Source organism: Zalophus californianus, chromosome 3, assembly GCF_009762305.2.
Source record: "Zalophus californianus isolate mZalCal1 chromosome 3, mZalCal1.pri.v2, whole genome shotgun sequence".
Lineage (NCBI taxonomy): Eukaryota > Metazoa > Chordata > Mammalia > Carnivora > Otariidae > Zalophus > Zalophus californianus.
Genome location: NC_045597.1, coordinates 13,152,865 through 13,173,810, shown reverse-complemented (window position 1 = coordinate 13,173,810; position 20,946 = coordinate 13,152,865). Strand labels below are relative to the sequence as shown.

Below are 20,946 nucleotides of genomic sequence, written 5' to 3'. Positions count from 1 at the left end.
TTACTCTCCTTTCACTCCTACTTTGTATATAAATACATTTTATCAGTGTTAATATTAAGGCTTTTTCTTAATTATGCTCTTGAAACCTCCCCCTTTTCCTACCCCACTACAGTCTGTCTCCTGGGAGGCATGTGGAGTTCAAGATCCATGTGTTTAGTTTCACCCGTTTCAACATGTACATTCCACTTGCTTTCTTGTTAATCCAAAAGCATCAGGTGTCCCAAGGGAGAAATCCTACCTACATGTAGCTCTTCAGAAAATAATTAGCAAGGACCACTCACCAATGTATTTTTCTTCCCCTGCCAGCATCCCAGAGTTGTCAAAGCTGATCCAAAGAAGTTCCTTTGTCACTGACCCCTCAGGTTCCAATTCTCAGAGCTACCAACATTAGAACCTCTCTGGTGGGTTTCTCTGAAACCAGCATCAGGATTAACTTACCTTATAAATTGTTTTCTGTGGGATACTGAGAACCTAACCAATAATTTATGTTCCATACTCTCTGTATCTGGCCTTCAAACTGTCTTTGAAACACTGCCTGTTTACACAATGGAGATTGCCAGAACTACACAGGGTTAAATGAAAATCATGTGGTTCTAGGGAGCAATCCAAAATTTTATTTCTGGATTCGGATTATCTTTTTTACTGCTGGAAATACATAAACCATAGACCAAAACTTGATGTTATTAGAAATACCTCTATTCTGCAGTTCACCCTGACCTTTACTGGAGAACATATTTTTCTAGAAAGAGCACTAAGTCTGTGCTATATACAGATGAAAATTTTTCAGTGTAACTTTTGTCTGAGGGGTTTATGACCCATGTGGGAAATGTAATAGATTTTCTTTTGGAAAGTTTTGTTACTATACAAGAAACAAAATTGGGTAGCAATAAGCACCTCTCTGATCTGGTAGCCACAAGTAACACTGGTGTTGATTTTCCCAAATATTTTCTTCTAGTTCATGCAAGATGCATCAGATGTGATGCAGCTCTTATTGAAGACCCAGACAGACTTCAGCGATATGGAAGATGATGATCCTCAGGTAAAGCAGCTTGCATACATTCACCTTGATCCATTTAGGAGTTGTGGCTCGTGCAGGGTTAATGTACTCACAAAAGAAACTGAGTAATAGGCTTCTTGAGATAACCCCTGGTTTCAGAGGCCGTCTTCACTGGTTTTCCTTCACTTCTCCTGCCACCTTTTTCTCAATCTGCCCCCTCTGCCCTGACTCTGAATTTATTTTTGGTGCTCTTAGGGTTCTGTCCTAGGCCCTCTTACCTCCTGAGCAGTGTCATCTACACCGCGGCTTCAGTTTCCCTCTGTATGCTGTGACTTCAGGTCTTTCTCTGAATTAAAGGCTCATTTATCCAACAACTTACTAAACATCTCCATTTGGATGTCTCCCAGCCTTCTCAGTGCCACATGATTTCCTTCCCCGTCAAAAAAGAAATACAGAAACCTAACAATCTTAGAACATGCTCTGTTTTTCTCTTTCTGCCTGCGAACAAACATTCATTTCACTTAGGACCTGCCCCCCACTCAGCCTAATTCCTGCTCATATTTCGCGTCTGGTGTAAGTCTCGAAAGTGGGTCCTTATGGCACTCTGTTGTAAATTGTAAGTGTGTGTCATAATCCTAATAGTAGTCACTATGCCTAACGTATAACAGGCACTCTATAATTATTAAATTACATTTTGACTTTATACAGCCATGCTATAATTGTTTCCCATAAACTTAAAATTGGTTTTGTTTTGTTTTAGAGTAGGAGTGGGTCATTTACGTCAGTATATGCGAGATAGATATATTGGGGAGTAGTAAAAAATCACTTTCTGGGTTACCGGGATGATGAATTAAAAACTAGATTCTCTGTGGGAATTTGCAGGTGACTAAGACTACGTAAACACAGTAGAAGAGGTGTCTTCAGCATACCCAGCCCCTTAGAAAATGAAAACAGCTACGAGAAAGGGATGTTTTGTTTTTTGGGTGTTAGTAAATGTTTAATGAATGGAATGCTAGGCAGTAGGGATACGGTCAAATAAAATAGGTTCCTACCTTAAAAAAATTAGTGCCTAGAAGTTACTATGGTTAAGTGGGTTTTATTTATGTGGTCCAGATGCTAGTAGAGAAAAACTACATATTGCTTCTTGAAAGTAAGAAACAATAAGACATAGTCCTGGTCTTTCTCTTTTGTCTCACTTGCTGACCGTATTGGAAGGTAAAGATTCATAATAATTTTGTTGTTATTTCTGAATGTTTTAAGTATATGACCTTAGAAAATGTACTTACCTCTTAAAGAGGGTGACTGTAAAATAAAACATTGTTTTTATGAAATAGGGAAATGGCATTCTTTGTGATCTCTTCTTACCCATTGTTTTAAAATCAATTGTAATTTTTCCCCCCAGATCTCTTACATGATCTCAGCATGGGCCAGAATGTGCAAAATTCTTGGAAAAGAATTTCAGCAGTACCTTCCAGTTGTTATGGGGCCTTTAATGAAGACTGCTTCGATTAAGCCCGAAGTAGCCCTTTTAGATAGTAGGTATCTTCATAAAGACGTAGCAGTTGTAAAGTTCTTCTCTGTAATTATTTTTTAACATTAATTTGTTTTCTTTATCTGTTAATAGCCCAAGACATGGAGAATATGAGTGATGATGATGGTTGGGAGTTTGTGAACCTTGGGGATCAGCAAAGTTTTGGTATTAAAACTGCAGGATTGGAGGAAAAGTCTACTGCTTGTCAGATGCTGGTGAGTGTGTACAATGTTTACCAAACGTCAGTTGACAACCTCCCATAACACGTACGTACACGTTTCAGAGGCGTTCTTTTCATAGATGCTAAAGAAATTATTTTAAAGAGCAGGAATATATTCTTTAAAATGTAAAAACCTTCTGACCCAACATTTCTACTTCTGGATAAAGAAAGAAATCATGTAGGTGGAGCATCTGGGTGGCTCAGTCAGCTAAACAGCCTACTCTTGATTTTGGCTCAGGTCATGATCTCAGGGTCCTGGGATTAAGCCCCACATAGGGCTCCTCCGCGCTCAGCGGGGAGTCTGCTTGAGGATTCTCTCCCTCTGCCCCTCTCCTTGTTCACCCTCTCTCTCTTTCTAAAATATATAAATCTTTAAAAAAAAAAAAGGGAATCATGTAGGTAAGCTTCATTATCAGCGCTGTTTCTAACAACGACCAAAAACAAGCAGCTTGAATGCCTCTTACTAGGAAGATGATAATAACGTGCCCTAGACTGTTACACAGCTGATATAAAGCTACGTTGGGGCAAGGACTTTTGTGTGTTTTGTGCTTAGTGTATAGTAGATAAGATGACCAAGAAATACTTTTTTGAATGAATGAACAGAAATGTGCTCATGATACTGAAAATAAAACTGTATGGTTTCACTTGTTAAAAAAAATATATAAACATGGTAGGGACATCAAAATGTTTGCATTGATTATCTCTTACAGTATTATGGGGTCTTGTGTGTAAGTTCTCTTTGAGTTGTTTTTTTCTCCTTTATGAGCATATTGTTATAGACAATGTATTTTTTAAAAGAATTTAAAAATTACGGCTTTGGCTTACAAATTTAGCAGTTAAGTAAGCCTAAATAAAAGTTAATTGCTTACATTTTATCTTGTATTAATAAAGCACTGTTGTGTTCTCTAATTCATTTAACCTTTTTTCTTAAACTTATGCTTATCATCAGTACTTGCTATATTCTTTTTAAGATTTATTTGAAGGGCACCTGGGTGGCTCAGTCATTAAGCTTCTGCCTTCGACTCAAGTCATGGTCCCAGGGTCCTGGGATCCAGCCCTGCTTCGGGCTCCCTGCTCAGCGGGAAGCCTGCTTCTCCCTCTCCCCCTCTCCCTGCTTGTGTTCCCTCTCTTCCTGTGTCTCTCTGTCAAATAAATAAATAAAATCTTTAAAAACAAAACAAAAAAAAGACTTATTTGAGGGGGAGAGAGAATCCTCAAGCAGATCCCCACTGAGCACGGAGCCCGAAGTGGGGCTAGATCCCAAGATCCTGAGATCATGACCTCAGCTGAAACCAAGAGCTGGAAGCTCAACTGAATGAGTCACCCAGTCACCCTTGAAATGATTTAAAAAAAAAAAATACAAGATAACATAAGCCTATTTGCAGATTTACAGAGTCTAAGTGATATGCTACAATTACATATTTAGATTTTTTTTTTTTTTTGAAAGCAAGAGGATGAGCATGGAGGGAGAGGCTCCATGCTCAGAGCATAGCCTGACACAGGGATCGATCTCACGACCCTGAGATCATGATGTGAGCCAAAATCAAGAGTTGGACGCTTAACCAACTGAGCCACCCAGGAACCCCTATATCTTTTTTTTTCTTTAAGATTTTAGTTGAAAGAGAGAGCGTGTGCACAAGCCAGGGGGAGGGGCAGTGGGAGAGGGAGAAGCAGACTCCCCACCAAGTAGGTTGCCCAATGTGGGGCTCGATCTTAGGCCCCTGAGATCATGACCTAAGCTGAAAGCAGCTGCTTAACCAACTGAGCCACCTAGGTGCCCCTTATCTTTTTAAATTATTTTCCTTAATCGATATATTTTGTTTAAGGTTTCTCAAGAGTGCTGAAACTTGCAAAATTCTCCCATGCACAAGAATTAAAATGTGTGGTGTGTGAGCCTTTAAAGGACAGTGTATATTGCAGTCACGCCATGGCCGTTTCCCATTTTACAGTTCTTTTTACATTTATATTTGTGTTTCCCAAACACCTTTCACAGTACTGCATGCAGCTTTTTTTTTTCTTAAGATTTTATTTGAGACACAGAGACAGAGTGTGTGCAAGCAGGGGGAGGGGCAGAGGGACTCTCAAGGAGACTCCGTGCTGAACACAGAGCCCGACACAGGGCCTGATTTCACGACCCTGAGATCATGACCAGAGCCAAAATCATGGGTGGGATGCTTAATGAACTGAGCCACCCACATGCCCCCCTGCATGCAGCTTTAAATGTATTTCTAGTCAGGATGCAGCGTTATGTGGTCCTTACGATTCTGCTATTTGTTGGTAAATATTAATACCTAAAAACTAATGTGGATCTTGATGTCTTTTCTAATATTTTGTTTTCAGGTTTGCTATGCTAAAGAGTTGAAGGAAGGCTTTGTGGAATATACCGAGCAGGTTGTCAAACTGATGGTCCCTCTACTGAAATTTTATTTCCACGATGATATCCTACAACTTTTGAACGCAAAACATTTCTAGAATTAGTTAAATTATAGCTTGCTCAAGTATTAGACTTCGTGTTAACTGAAGCCTAAATCACTGTTACTGTTTGCACTAAGCTTCATTTTTTGCATGTGTTTTAGTTTCATGGTTTTTGCTTGTGCCAAAAATATGAAAAAGAAAATGTTACCTAACTACTAGTTGACAGCTTTTTCTGTGAACCTCTGAAGGATTTTAAGGATTGATATTTTATTAGCAAATGTTTGCAGTTACATATAATAGCTATTTTTCTCAAGGATCTTTTGGTGATGTTAGGAAACTAAGATCTTTCTTAATAGGTTAGAGACCCACTGATAATTTTCTGTGGTTCTACATTGGGGAGAAACATTTCTTGATAAATCTGCGTGGTAAAGGTTTTCTTCTTAACGTGATAATAGTAATTAATACATACAGAAACATTTTTATGCCTACACACACACACACACACACACACACACACACACACACACGCTATTTCATAGATGAATCTGCGTGGTAAAGGTTTTCTTCTTAACGTGATAATAGTAATTAATACATACGGCAACATTTTTATGCCTACACACACACACACACACACACACACACACACACACGCTATTTCATAGATGGATTTTGAAAAAAGGACAGCGCAACAGTGTTGGAGTCCAGACCCAAACCGAGATCTGCCTGACTCACACACACACACACACACACACACACCCCCAAACCGAGATCTGCCTGACTCCAACACACACACACACACACACACACACACACACACGCTATTTCATAGATGGATTTTGAAAAAAGGACAGCGCAACAGTGTTGGAGTCCAGACCACACACACACACACACACACACACACACACACACACACACACACACACGCTATTTCATAGATGGATTTTGAAAAAAGGACAGCGCAACAGTGTTGGAGTCCAGACCACACACACACACACACGCTATTTCATAGATGGATTTTGAAAAAAGGACAGCGCAACAGTGTTGGAGTCCAGACCACACACACACACACACACACACACACACACACACACACACACACACACACACACACACACACACACACACGCTATTTCATAGATGGATTTTGAAAAAAGGACAGCGCAACAGTGTTGGAGTCCAGACCCCCCCCCCCCCCCCCCCCCCCCACACACACACACACACACACGCTATTTCATAGATGGATTTTGAAAAAAGGACAGCGCAACAGTGTTGGAGTCCAGACCACACACACACACACACACACACACACACACACACACGCTATTTCATAGATGGATTTTGAAAAAAGGACAGCGCAACAGTGTTGGAGTCCAGACCACACACACACACACACACACACACACACACACACACACACACACACACACACACACACACACACGCTATTTCATAGATGGATTTTGAAAAAAGGACAGCGCAACAGTGTTGGAGTCCAGACCCAAACCGAGATCTGCCTGACTCCAGAGCCCCTTTGTTGTAGTTCTTCATGCAGTATTCTGTAATGTCCTTAACAGAAGACAGCTTTTGCCCAACAGAAACTTAACATGATGCCACAGGACCTTATTTTACAAATGATACTAGATAGGGAGGGACAACTTGATCTTCATTGAAAACTGAAAAGGCTCTGAGAGGAGGAGATCCTCATTAGTTTTCCCAGGAGAATCATAGCTTTGGTTGCATTTATTAGAAACCTATATTGCCTAAAGTTTTGGGATAGGAACATCTTGAGATGTGCTCTGAGGATCCCAGATCCTTTCACATTTGAGACTCATTGCTATTGTATTACAGGTGACAGAAAAGACAGGAGATCAGGCACATGGGTAGGGAGATGTCTGTTTTTGTACCCATATTCTACTTACCACAAGCTCCTGGGTAGCAATCTCCGATAAACAGAGGTTCCTGGTGCTCACTGAGCACTTTAACGTTTACATAAGCAAAGAAAGTGATAGAATGATCTTTTGAGGATAGCGATTACACTAAGTGTGTCTAAGAATAGTGATTGTTTCCTTAACAATAAAACGTGTTCGAGTGGCAGCTGCAGAATCCATGCCTCTTCTCCTGGAATGTGCGAGAGTTCGTGGTCCTGAGTATCTCACACAGATGTGGCATTTTATGTGTGATGCTCTAATCAAGGCCATTGGCACAGAACCAGATTCAGATGTCCTTTCAGAAATAATGCATTCTTTTGCGAAGGTAAATATTTTTCTCTTAAAAATATGTATAAGGTATGTGTTCATTTTATTAGTCTTGCTAAATAAATTGAATCTTTTTGTGCTATAACATAATTTTCTTACTGGAATTGTTTAATTTTTTTTTTAGTTTAACGTTTTGGTGTTGTCATTCTTTTTGTTTTGTGTTTGTTTTTTTTCCAGAGTTGCTGCTCTTATAGTCCAGTCTTGATTAGTTTCCACCATCATTTCCCTAATAATCCAGCTGCAGAATCTTGGCTCATTTCCAGCCCACACCTAGTTTGTCCTATTCTCTCCTGTATCCCTCTGCTCTTCACATTGCCTATGTCTTTGTGCTGAGCTAGCCTTCCTTGGTCTGTTCCAGAACTCTCTGTCCTTTCTCTCCCTCTCAGTTCATTCTCCTTTTCTCAGGCATGAACTTGCTTGTTACTTGCCACTCCTCTTCCCATATTCTCGTTCAGCTCCATGGCGTGCCCCATAGTTCGTTTTAAAAGTTCTTCATCACCTAATTATTTGTCCCAATTTACACTCCTGCAGTTTGAATTTTCTTCTATTTTTCCAAAGAATGCCTGCTGCTGGGCCTTTGCACATATCATCTCCCCCAGCTGCAATGCCCTCCCAGCACACGCTTGCCCTTTCTCCAGCTGGGTCCGTGTAGAAATCTGTGTGTGGTGATTGAGCTCCCTAGAACCTGGGTGCTCTGCTCCATGTTCAAGACTTCAGCACCTACCAGTAATGTCTGGCATTTAAGATATGCTCAGGATCTGTTTCATATAAAAATACCGCTTAAATTTTTTTCTTTGAAGTACTGTCATTGTAACACACACCAAGCATTATCTACTCATTCAGTCATTAGTCTTCCAGGATACCAGCTTAGTGAATTTTTCTCATGCTTCCATGTGATTCTTAATGGAATTTAACTTTTGGACTCTAAAACCCTTAAATCCCATGGCTTGCTTGCTTTCCTCAATTTCATTGCAGTGCATTGAAGTTATGGGAGATGGATGCCTTAATAATGAACATTTTGAAGAATTGGGAGGAATATTGAAAGCTAAACTCGAAGAACATTTTAAAAATCAAGAATTGCGGCAAGGTAAGTTTTCCACGCTTCTCTTTCTGAAAGTAATCCTTGACCATTTTGGCGACATTTAAAAAGAAATTTATTTGGGTGTGTTTTAGTTAAAAGACAAGATGAAGACTATGATGAGCAGGTGGAAGAGTCACTACAAGATGAGGTAAATTATTCCCTTCAGAACTTAATTTATATGATCATTTGCATCTGGAAGATTTTTAAATGCTTAAGTTTCTAATTCATCTGACTTGTCATTCTGATGGTAATGATCAGTAATTTTTAGCAGAAGAATCTGACATGTGTTGCATTTACAAATTTAGAGAATAAGTAATTGAAATTAGCTGATTTGTGGTTTGGATGCTGTGTGTGAGTTCTTGTTGCAGTACCTCACACATAACAGCGCTTGTAAGTTCACCTAGTATTTTTTTTACATACTCCTGAACAACTTTTTATTTGGTGGTACTTTCAGCATTTTAAAAATAAGTGAACTCAAATTCAGATGTTGAATGACTGTCTAACACCACACACTGTTGACAATCTGGGGCTTAAGGCCAGATCTTTTTGTAACATCAGCTGTTTTTCTCCCAGACCACAGAATATAATACAGATTTCCTTATAAATAATACACATAGAGTGGCTGATATAAGTCTTCTTTACCTTGTTACTCAGTTCTCTCCTCATCGAATCACTTGATGCCATGAATTCTATTTCTGCTGTGTGTTCAGGGCCCAAAGTGTGGCATGTAGCCATCCTGGTGGACCCAGGTCAGCCCATTTCTGCGCAGGTTGCTCACATGCTGACAGGTGCAGATTCTCCGCCAGTCTGCTGTCCACCAGTCTGCTCCAAGATTAGAAACATTCTTGCAGAAAACAAAAAATAGTACTAAAGTAAAAACACTTCTGTCTCAGAACTTCGAAACTTTCAAGAAAACTCTTTGGACTAAGTACAATACTTGCCCACACCTTTATCTGTCTGTAGGCAGGTAGGAGATGCCACCCCCAATCATCGAGGTAACCGCAGTCTCCAGATGCTTGCTATGCCCTTAAGAAAATCTTAAGATTTTTTTAAGTAAATGTAACTGTTCGTCATAGTGGAGATACTTTTTAATACATACGGGTGTTGTGTTTTTTTTGTTTTTGTTTTTAGGATGATAATGATGTTTATATTCTGACCAAAGTGTCAGACATTTTACACTCAATATTCAGTAGCTACAAGGAAAAGGTGTTACCATGGTTTGAACAGCTGCTTCCGTTAATTGTCAACCTAATTGTAAGTGTTGCCTCTCTTTGACAGTTATTTTAGAGAGTTGCCTGGAATGTTTTCAGTGCAGCACTTGAAAACACACTTTCAGGTTAAAATGGACCTTAGAAATCATAAAGACCTTCCAGAGTACATCTTTAATTTTATCAGGTTTATTGCATTGCCCTTGATATTTTCTCATTTAAGGTTTGCTAATTAGGTTTTCCATAGTTCAATTAAATTACAATGCATTCCAGAGACCTACAAATGACTTTTCATTATTTGAGGTTATGTGTGCCCTGCTAAATTAACAAAATGATTACTTTTTTTGGTGGACCCTAGAGGATTCAGTTAAAATCCTTGTTACATACAACCAGCAATCATACATTGTGGATGATGGCCTTATGTATTCAGTTTTTTAAAATACGCATGAAAAGCAATCAATAGAAGTTTGTCTTGCTTTGGCTTTTAATTTTGCATTGTGTTTAATAGTGCAGCACATTTTTTAAAACGTTTAGGCCCATGTGACTTAGCCTGTTGAGTGGATATATAAAGCTAAAACCTGTTCACAGCTTTTCTTGTCGTTTCTTAAAGATGGCATTATTACCTTTTTTTGAAGCAAATGTACATATGTTGCTGCTGCAGCTGGTTCTTCCTGGTATATGGTAAAGTCAGATTGTGGGATTCTATAGAAAATCATGCAGAGTCTTTTGAACTTGTAGTTTATTAAATCTCTGTTGTAAGTTGAAGATTGTTATTCACAGGAAGTGATTATTACTGTGTTGTTTTTCATTGCTTGTTTCAGGAATATCCATGTAAGCTGATAGTTTATAGTGAAATTTTTTTTTTTTTACATTCTTTATGTACTCCAGTATTCAAAGCTTAAAAGATTCTCTCTTTTATAGTGTCCACATAGACCATGGCCAGACAGACAATGGGGATTGTGCATCTTTGATGATGTCATAGAACACTGTAGTCCAGCCTCATTTAAATATGCAGAATATTTCTTAAGGCCAATGCTCCAGTATGTATGTGACAACAGCCCAGAAGTCAGGCAAGCAGCTGCGTATGGCTTGGGAGTCATGGCACAGTACGGTGGAGATAACTATCGTCCTTTCTGTACAGGTACTTCAGTTTGTTTGCTTCCAGGCATTCCTCTTATCGCTTCCTTGTTATCTTTTCCACACCCCCAAACATTATATAGCTATTTTTGCTATATTCACCTTCCCTTTCTCAAACATCTCACCTATAGTGCATACGTATTGACCTCTTTACTGTCCTAGAAATGGAAATGAAGTCTGAGTGGAATCTGAGCCTCCCCACCCTGTCCTCCAGAGTACAGTTCTTTTGGGTTTGGGGGTTACACCCTGGCTATAGCAAAGGACCTTTTTTTTTTGAGAGAGTGAGAGAGTGAGAGCACACACGAGCAGGGGGAGGGGCAGAGGGAGAGGGAGAAGCAGAGCCACTGAGCGTAGAGCCCATGAGGGGGCTCGATCCCAGGACCCTGAGATCATGATCTGAGCCGAAGTCAGACACTTAACTGACTGAGCCACCCAGGCGCCCCTAGCATAGAACTTTTCAAACATACTGGGGTCCCTGTAGGATTAGCACAGGAATATGGCTGGTGTAGGCTTTGAAAAGCTGAAATACCCTGAGGTGGTCAGGAGTATAAATCTGGAGGCTCCCGACCTTGACCTCATGGGATCTCGGTAGAGTGAGTGCTGGTGCTCCTGGCCATGTTGGGGCAGCCTGCCTTTCTTACTTCTGGTTCTGCAGCCAAGAAGACAAAACATGCCTTAGACTTTACTCATTCTTCACTATAATCAATAACTGGGCCAAAGATAAAAAAAGGAATATTGGAATGAAAATGTGAGGTTTTAACTGACCTTCTTGCAATTGCCTATTTTAGAAGCACTTCCACTGCTGGTAAGAGTTATTCAGTCAGCCGATTCTAAGACCAAAGAAAATGTCAATGCTACAGAGAACTGCATCTCAGCAGTAGGGAAAATTATGAAGTTCAAGCCCGACTGTGTGAACGTTGAAGAAGTCCTGCCACATTGGTTGTCTTGGCTTCCACTACATGAAGATAAAGAAGAAGCTGTTCAGACTTTCAATTATCTGTGTGACTTGATTGAAAGGTAAAAAAAAAAAAAGGACAAATAGACCTTATTTCTTCCTCTTTCTGTAAAACAGTGTTTCCTGTGCACAGCCCTCAGATGTATAGGTTTCTAATAATGTTGTCTTTAGAAATCATGCTAAATCATATCACAGTTAACGCAGCCTTACAGTTAGATCTAATTTTGACTTACTCTTTATGGAATTAGATTCAACAGTTGAGGGATTGTAGAACATGTTTTAAGAAGGTTCCCTTTTAATATTGTCACCCACCCCATTTATCTGTTTTTCGTTTATTTGGCTTTAGTTTTTTTTTCTTTTTAAGATATTTATTTGACAGAGCACAAGCAGAGGGAGAAGCAGGCTCCCCGCTGAGCAAGGAGCCCAATGCGGGGCTCGATCCCAGGACCCTGGGATCATGACCTGAGTTGGAGGCACATGCCACCCAGGTGCCCCACTTTAGTTTTTTTTTTTTTAATTTCAGCTTTACTGAGGTGTAATTGACATCTATCACTTACTAGTAGAATGAGATTGAAGAGTGTTGGTAGTGCCATTATTTGACCCTCTAGAATTCTGGTATTTTTCTTTGGATTCAAGAATCAGTGGTATAAGGAAAGTATTCCGGACAGGTAATCAAGATCTGGCTCTGGGCCCTGGCATTATTCATGCTATTTTGTGTCCATGAGTATATCTAAGAATTGAAACAACCGGGAGGCTATAGAAGCTCTCAAATCCCAAATCCCAAGGCGTGTTCTTTGGTGTCTGTTTTTCTGAGTCCAAGTTCTTCTAAATATTAATCAGATCTAGGCTCTGTCGCTGTTAATTACTGCTTTTATTCATGAGTAACTCTAAGGGCTACAACCACTCCTTTCCTGGAATTTGTAGAAATAGGCCAGTGGGCATATTCCTTCATGCCTGTTTAAGTTCAGGTTCACACAAATGTTGTGTTTGAGTATTCCCACAGAGAACTATCATTTAGGGATGTGATAGCCATCCTGGAGACTATACACTCTTTATCTGCTCCTGCCTCTGAAGGCACCACTTCTCCGTCATGCTGTTTGATCATCTTCCTTGGAAATAACTATTCCAAAAGTCTCTTAATGAAAGACTAGAATTCTAGTTAAATTCACTGTTACGTTTCTTTCCATTAAACTTGCCTAAAGTTTATTTCCCAGCTTACTCTTGAAATGCCCCTAAATCCTTTTGAACTTCAAATTTATTTGGAAACCATTTTGCCATACATAAATTCTTAGTAATAGCTCTTTTTTTTTCTTTAAATAAGTCACAAATTATAAAGCACTTAGAATATTCTTTCCTTGGCCCTTAAACCTGAGAGATTAGCCAAGTATTTATCCTAATTTACATGGGAAGACCCTGAAGAGCTAATAAATACAATTAGCTGGTTTTCCTTCCACTGAATTTGATTTTAGTGAATGCATAATCATAACAAAATTCTATGTTGGAGGAAGGATGTAGGAAAGTATGAGTGCTTGAGTGATTTCTCCTTACAATTTTCATTTATAATGGCTTTCTTCTTTTTGGTCAGTAATCACCCCATCGTTCTTGGCCCAAACAATACCAATCTGCCCAAAATATTCAGTATAATTGCAGAAGGAGAAATGCACGAGGCAATTAAACATGAAGATCCTTGTGCCAAACGTCTGGCTAATGTAGTTCGTCAAGTACAGGTAAGCTGTTCTTAAATTGGGACAGGGGAAATAAAGTAGTTTTTTGGGAGGTGTTTTGGTTTTGTTTTGGGATTTTTTTTTTCTTCTACATTAGAAGAAAGAAAGCCACACTTTTTTTTTTTTTTAAGATTTTTATTTATTTATTTGTCAGAAAGAGAGCCCAAGCAGGGGGAGCGGCAGAGGGAGAAGCAGGCTCCCCACTGAGCAGGGAGCCCAATGCGGGACTCGATCCCAGGACCCTGAGATCATGACCTGAGCCAAAGGCAGACACTTAACAAACTGAGTTACCCAGGCGCCCCATAGAAAAAAGAAAAAGATACTCAATTTCATTTTTATATTCTCTTGTCTCCAAGGCTCAAATTACTTAACATATAATCTGTCTATATGGTCTTTTTTTTTTTTTTTATTAGCGCTAAAACATTTGTCCTAAACTTGAGGCATTTTGAACCTTCCAGTTGGTGCTTAGCATATACTTGTGTAGGTTTTTTTTTTTTTTACATTGTCTGAAGAAAAATAAAGATGAGATTTTAATAGTAAATAAGCTGTCAGCTGCCGAAGTTTTTTAAGTGACTTAGGCTCCCTGAATTCTTATGTGGTGTTTCCTTGACTATGTCCTCTACCTGGTATAGTTTTATCAGGTCAGACTGAATGAAGAAAACTTAGTGTAAATGAAATGAACTTTAAAGATATGAACAGTTTTCTTGCTTTTATAATGATACTCATGAAACTACCTCAAAAGAAAGAATTGGGCATTCTTATAGTCTACCGAATGATTAGTACAGTGCCTCTAAATGACCGCTGCACTGAATCTAAATGCCTGAAACTGTTTCTTCCTAGACTTCTGGAGGACTGTGGGCCGAGTGCATGGCACAGCTGAGTCCCGAGCAGCAGGCGGCCGTACAGGAGCTCCTGAACTCTGCTTGAAGGGCCTTAATATCTCCACCAGAAAGCTAACTCCAAATAAACGTTTACCCTTTTGTTTAGGTTTCTCTGTTTTGTTTCTGAGCACAAGAAAACGGTAGAGTTGTGTCGTGTAGGCCATTCTCCTGCAAAGCCACAGCAGCGGGAAGAGAAGCACTGGGTTTCAGAGTGGTGCTTGAAAGGGTTCCCTCGCACCACAGAAGAGGTTCCCCGTACGCCCTGCAGTAGCACTGAAGAGTATTTTTCTATTGGTATAAGCCACCCACGTGAAAGTGAAAGGGAAGTGAAATTAAGTTTTCTCATTAGAGATAAGGAAATTTAAGACAAAACAGCTTTAAGATCAGTTATTCAGCATAGATGTGTGTTAAAACAATTTGCTATACACCTAGTGTTAATTTTATTAATTGGAGTGTGAGTCTTTTTGTAGGGTAGAGAGAAACCTTCTGCCCAACAAACTAGTAGATCTAAAATTTGAAAAAAGAAAAAAAAAGCTGAAGACAAAAACAAGCATGAAGATGTCATATTTGATGTCACTTTCGGTTTTTTCCCAAAAGGCTTATGCAGTGACTCAATTTGGAAAGCTTTTCAGCTTCCAGCCCTTGAATGTGAAGTGTCGTTGGCATGTCTGGCAGTAGTCTCTCATTCACTCCTCAATAAACAACATTGAAATACAAAAGTTCGTGTAAAAATTCAGTACCGTCTGGCTTTGATTCATTTAATGTTTTTAATATAAGAATAAGCTAATATTTTTTTAGCGTTAGTAACTGTGGCTTTGAATGTTTTCTTTTTCCCCTAATATTTTCCTTGTGCAGTTTGAACATTAAAAGCATCTAGTTTTTACCATCTTCCACTTTAATTTAAGCTAAGTTATATACCTAGTCCTTCACAACTGGTATCCTTTTAAGGTTTGCAAATTTCAACCAATAGTTTTTTTAAATTAGGAGTGTTCTGGTAGATAAAAAAAGATTTGGCTTAGAATTTTCACTGCAAATTGTAATTGACACGGAGCCACACACAACTTTCAAACTTTTAATTTTATGATAAATATTATGCCTAAAATTATTTACTGGTAAATTCAGTAAAATGTGTGAATTTTTTTCCTTTGTGTGTTAACCTCATACCAGTAAATGACTTGCTGTTGTTTCTTTACATAATTCTTCTAAGGGATCTTAATAGATTTCTGTTGAAGCTTCAGTGTTAACATTTTTATAGTTTGTACTAAATTTAACCGTGATGAAAAAAATGAATTTTATGCATAGATCAGAATTTAAAATTAAAGATTTTTTCTTTAAGTGATTTGCATTACTTTATTAAAATTAAATCTGAAATGGAATAGAAAGAACGAATTATCTTAAGATGGTTCAGTTGGTAGCAGATACCCTTCAAATATATTTTCCGCTTTCAGCACAACATTGTTAGCCCAGCAGCTTCAGTCTCTGGCAGAACAGCACTCTGTTCTGACAGCACTCTGACTTCACCAGCACAGGCAATTGCTTTCAGTGGGTACCGACGTGGGGACTGTTTTGTAATGGGGGGGCAGTGTTTGGAGCTCCTTTATACCCTGCGTTCCAGTTGGAGTAAAATGTGTCAAGACAACTCCTTTGTGCTTTCTTACATAGAGTTTGAAAAGCCAGTTCGTGTACTGATGCCAACCGCAGATTTCACTTTTGTTTTTAAATTATTACTACACTTGAAAGAAAACATGTTAAAAATGTGGCACACTTGCCTAAGTTGAGATGGACGTGTGGTCGGAGGATGGCTGCATGTTTTTGGAGAATCTAGTGTCTGCGGAGCTTTGTTCTAAGCACTTTCAGGTACGACGCTCGTAGCTTCTGGTTTAAACATTAATGGACGAGTGAAGAGTCGGTAAGATCCCTGAAGGAAGTAAAAGGGTGCAAATCCATCCTCTGGATAGATGTAGAGAAACAGACATGTCATTGAAATTGAATTGAATTCATCGGGGAATGTTGGTATTAAAGGCTGTTAATGTGACGTGATCCTGAAATCCAGGACTCAGAGCTCATTGTAATATGTTCCTGAACTAACAATTCTTTGGATTATCTGGGGAAACATTTTTAATACCTCATTTTGTCTACACAAGATGAAAATTCATGTTTTTTCCTTTTGTATCAAATTTAGTTGCCTAGTGGCCTTGTGTGTCAGCCAGTAATGATATATTTATGAATCCAAGCTATTTCTGGGAGGAAATAATGTGTGTGGCTCTTACATTTTCTGGGTATTTTGTAACAAAGGATTAAGTTACGTGCACAAGTGTTAGAAATTTGTAGCAGAACTCATTTGGAGTATTTTTTTAATGCTGTAAATTTAAAGAAAAGTAAATTGTCTTAAAGCTAATTTGACACTTCTGTAATGGGAAGGCAACTTCATCATGACTCTGGCGTTGTAGTTTGACTAACAGAACCATCACTAAATACATAAGCAAATAAACATTCTTGATGCACCTGGTCTCATAATAAATAAGGGGGGTGCATATTTATAGTGGTGTGAGCATTATAGTTTTATGATCTAATCTTGAATGATTGCCTATTTGGGATTTTAAGCAGTTTGAAAAACTAAGGGGCTAGCTAAATATTTTACATAGTATGGCCTCATTCTGCCTATGAATGTCGTATCAGTTTTTTGGCTCTCATCTTGCCCCATAGAAATCACTTCGCCACCTCGTATCCCTCTGCCTCAAAGGAGTGATGGCCAAAATCTCCATCTTTCATTTCCTTCACTGCAAACGTTATGAGTACCACTGTTGAAGAAAAGAGTGAATTACCTGCAAGGAGTAGGCTTAGCTTTTTATTTCCAACACTTGAACTTCTGAAGCACAGGGGCAGGGGTAACTCTAAGACCATCCTGGACTAGACTGCCCCCTACCTTTTTTTTTTTTATATATACAGCTCTATAATCCTGACAGCCATTGACAGTATTTGACCTTGTTCTACATATTCTATTTGAATAGAACACTGAAGATAAATTATAGCTCAATTCTTAACTATAAAAAATGAATCCAAAAGCAGTGCAGTAGTATGGTTTTTATGCATAACACAAAAATTTTTTTAAAGATTTCATTAGTGCCAGTGAGAGGACAAGCAAGCGGAGGGGGGGAGGAGACTCCCCGCTCTCCCTCTGACCCTCCCCCAGCTTGTGCTCTCACACACGCTCCCTCAATAAATTTTTTTAAAAATCTTAAAAAATATACTTCAAGTTTACTATTTAAGGGTCCGAAAAGATACTTTAAGAAAACATAATTTTTAGTGTTCTTGAATTGGGTCTCAAAAGAAAAAGGCTTACCACTACTATAAATGGTCAATAAGCCATAACCAGAAGCTTACACTGTGGCTGGTGTTTATAAAGGAGAGAGTAAAGGGGCACCTGGGTGGCTCAGTTAAGCATCAGCCTTCGGCTCAGGTCATGATCCCAGGGTCCTGGGATCGAGTCCCACATCAGGCTGCCTGCTTCTCCCTCTCCCTCTGCTGCTCCCCCTGCTTGTACTCTGTCAAATAAAATCTTAAGTAATGAATAGAGAGTAAGAATATAAAATAGCAACACTAATGTGGAGACATTACAATGGATTGAACTTGTAATCGTTTCTTTGAAGAGCAATGACTCCTGAATAGCAGTAGGAAGGATTCTGAGGTCAATGAAGATTGCGTTTGGAGACACTAAGGGGCCTTTCTGAATCGCAATGGAGATCACCCCTCGCCTTCTGAGATGGAAGCCTCCAGGTCTGTCACCAGAGACAGTGTGAGGCCCCGTACCTGCCTTCAAAGATTCCACTCACCCCAAAACAGCTTGCTTTCCCAGTGCAGAGGCCCGTTCCCAGAAGTCATTCCCAGAGGCCTGAGAGGCTGGGGGCTGGCCGGTGGGGCCTGGTTCCACCCTGCCACATGACTCTGGTCCACAGCCCTGCCTCCCCAAGTCCCCAGCAGCCCCAACTCCCTTCCCTCCTGGGAGGGAGCCCTGGCCCCACAGGCCTCCTGCTGTTTTGAAAACTGCTTAGACGTGCAGGTCAGGGGCTGTTTCCCTTCATCCCCACTCTGCTTTGTTGTGCCAGGCCATTTGTTTCTTGCCTGGGCCTGTTTTCTTTGCAAACATCCCATCCTGTCCTTTATCTGAGCTAACTAGAATAGATGACATTATTTCCAAGTAGTTTCTCTTGGATGCTCCAAAGGCTTCCTCTGATCTGTGGTGGAGAGTGCTGGTGACAGTTTGGTGGAATGATGTAATCAAAGTGCCCAGGGGGTTCAGGGTAGCGGCCTCACTGGGACCTCTCCGCCCGGGCCCCCGGGGAACAGCCCCCAGTCAGTCAAACATTCCCAAACCAAGATTGAAAACCTCCTGATAATCTGAGCTTTCTGCTCCGGAACTCATCCGAACATTTCACTGGAAATACTTTATTTATGAAAAGATCCTTGACATATTTTCTGCAACAGATGGCAATGGATAAGTAAGGAACGCTCTCTTCTTCAGTTCGTATATGAGTATTTTTGAGAAGAGGCTCACATTCTGCCGAGTCTTAATTCTTTTTTAATTAACTTTTTACACAAAGGGCCACCTCTACCTGGTTCAAAATTCAAGATTTATAAAACATTCAGGGAAAAGTCTCTCTTCACTCTCGTGCCTTGGCTAGCCCCTCTCAGCTCTCCTTGTGAAAGAAAAACTCATAGACTTGGTCCCAACAGAACATTCTTGCTCTGTGTAATTCATAACCTTCTGGAAGGAAATTAGCATTCCTGATGAAAAGCCTCTGTGTCTTTCTGATGGACAGGAGTTGGGGTAAAAACTGTTCTAAGAGGGGGGACGGGCTGGCTCAGTGAGTAGAGTGTGCAACTCTTCATCTCAGGGTTGAGTTTGAGTTCCACACTGGCTGTAGAGAGTACCAAAAAAAAGTTTTTTAAATGTATTTCTAAAAAAATATAACTGTTCTGAGAAACTACCCACCTGCCTAGTTAACCCAACCTAAACCCTAACCAGATATTGGGGGGGTTTGTTTTTAATAAGCCAACAGTGATCAACCTTCTAATCTAATTTTTTTGTCTCTAAATACCTCTGCTATGAAAGAAATCTTTGAAATTGGCCTGCTCAAGGTCTGTGTTCCTGCAATAAATTATACTAAAATTTCCAACATACTAAATTGTCTGAAAGGATTTTTTAAACATCTTCCACAGAAGGAAAATGATCTATTTGTATGTATCCTTCCAGGGTGATAAATATTCAAATGGATTTTGGGAATAAAAATTAACATCATTTTGGCTAGGAACTATCAATAACCAGCTCTATTAAAGATAGAGGTTAAACATCTTTTGCCTTTTAAATTGATATGCTCAGTTCCAGTTATCAAAATGTTAAAACTAGATCATCATATTGATTTAGAACCTTTTTTCGTTTTAAACCAAGTGGCATCAGGCTAAATATCCTTTTATAACTAAATCAGCAGAGAAAGTCTCACTCTCATTAGGGAGCATATTTTCAAGTATGCATTTTCATAAAATAATTATCTTTACTAGCATTTCATTTTATTTTTAAAAATTTAATATCAGAGTTCTGTTTTTAATGTGTTTATTTTTGTGGTTGCCTGCTATTTAAAGCAAATGATACCAGTTTTTCATTTGGGGTAACCATTTAAAATTTTAAAGTGCTTTAAAAAAAAGTGATTTTTTTTTAAGATGATTTTGAGAGAGAGAGTGAGCGAGAAAGAGAGAGCACAAGCTGGGGGAGAGGCAAAGGGAGAGAGAAAGCAGACTCCCTGCTGATAACAGGGCTCAATCCCAGGACCCCAGGATCATGACCTGAGCCGAAGGCAGACACTTAACCGACTGAGCCACCCAGGCGCCCCAGTGAGTTGATTTTTAAGAATTACAATGTAAACAGAGGCACAGTTGCTGTGAGGGTACAGCAAAAATCATGCAGATGGTACTCATGTTTGAAGTCTAGTCTATGAGATACTTTTTCTTGACCAAGTTTCGCAATGCAGTCCTACAAGATCAACAAGTTTTGTTCTTAGTGATGAGAAGTGCGGTGCACCGATAATTCTGTCAGGTTAGACGAACAAAACTTGGCAAGATTATGGCTTGGCCAACAGACACTCGGATGCATGAAACAAAAACTAAAGAACTGTACAGGTTTGGGGGGTTTTATTTTTTATTTCAAAACAATTTCAAATTCATAGGTAAGTGTAAGAAATAGCACAAAAGAACTCCCATAAAGCCTTTCCCCAGATTCGCCACCTTCAACAGTTACCTCCAGAATCCCTTGAGGGAGACGAAGATTGCCTCCTTGACCAAGCTCTGATCGGCTCCTCTGAGCTCTCCGACTTCCGTGGTCCTCCCTGCCTTGTCCAATGTGGCAAGAATCATGCTGTCAGGGGAGCGCCCTCCATGTCCAGTCGGGTTCCCCGTGCACCACCCCATTCCCCTGGTGAGGCAGCAAGGGTCCTGCCAGGTTAGTTCAGCCAGAACCCCAGTACCCCCGACGTCACCTCTTCCCAGTT

The 20,946-nt window shown here is 39.7% G+C and overlaps 1 protein-coding gene across 2 annotated transcripts in view; it reads left to right on the top strand.

Annotated features, from left to right (window-relative positions):
- The window catches only part of IPO5 (importin 5), a 61,844-nt gene extending 44,944 nt beyond the window's left edge, over positions 1-16,900 (top strand). For both annotated transcript variants that reach the window (XM_027589245.1, XM_027589247.2), the window contains 12 exons: positions 956-1,039; positions 2,400-2,532; positions 2,622-2,743; positions 5,089-5,185; positions 7,244-7,416; positions 8,394-8,505; positions 8,592-8,647; positions 9,631-9,753; positions 10,629-10,848; positions 11,633-11,861; positions 13,385-13,526; positions 14,364-16,900. In XM_027589245.1, the coding sequence (XP_027445046.1) occupies positions 956-1,039; positions 2,400-2,532; positions 2,622-2,743; positions 5,089-5,185; positions 7,244-7,416; positions 8,394-8,505; positions 8,592-8,647; positions 9,631-9,753; positions 10,629-10,848; positions 11,633-11,861; positions 13,385-13,526; positions 14,364-14,450 (1,578 nt within the window). In that variant the 3' untranslated portion in view covers positions 14,451-16,900. The remainder of the gene's footprint in view (positions 1-955; positions 1,040-2,399; positions 2,533-2,621; positions 2,744-5,088; positions 5,186-7,243; positions 7,417-8,393; positions 8,506-8,591; positions 8,648-9,630; positions 9,754-10,628; positions 10,849-11,632; positions 11,862-13,384; positions 13,527-14,363) is intronic.
- The last annotated feature ends 4,046 nt before the right edge of the window (positions 16,901-20,946 follow it).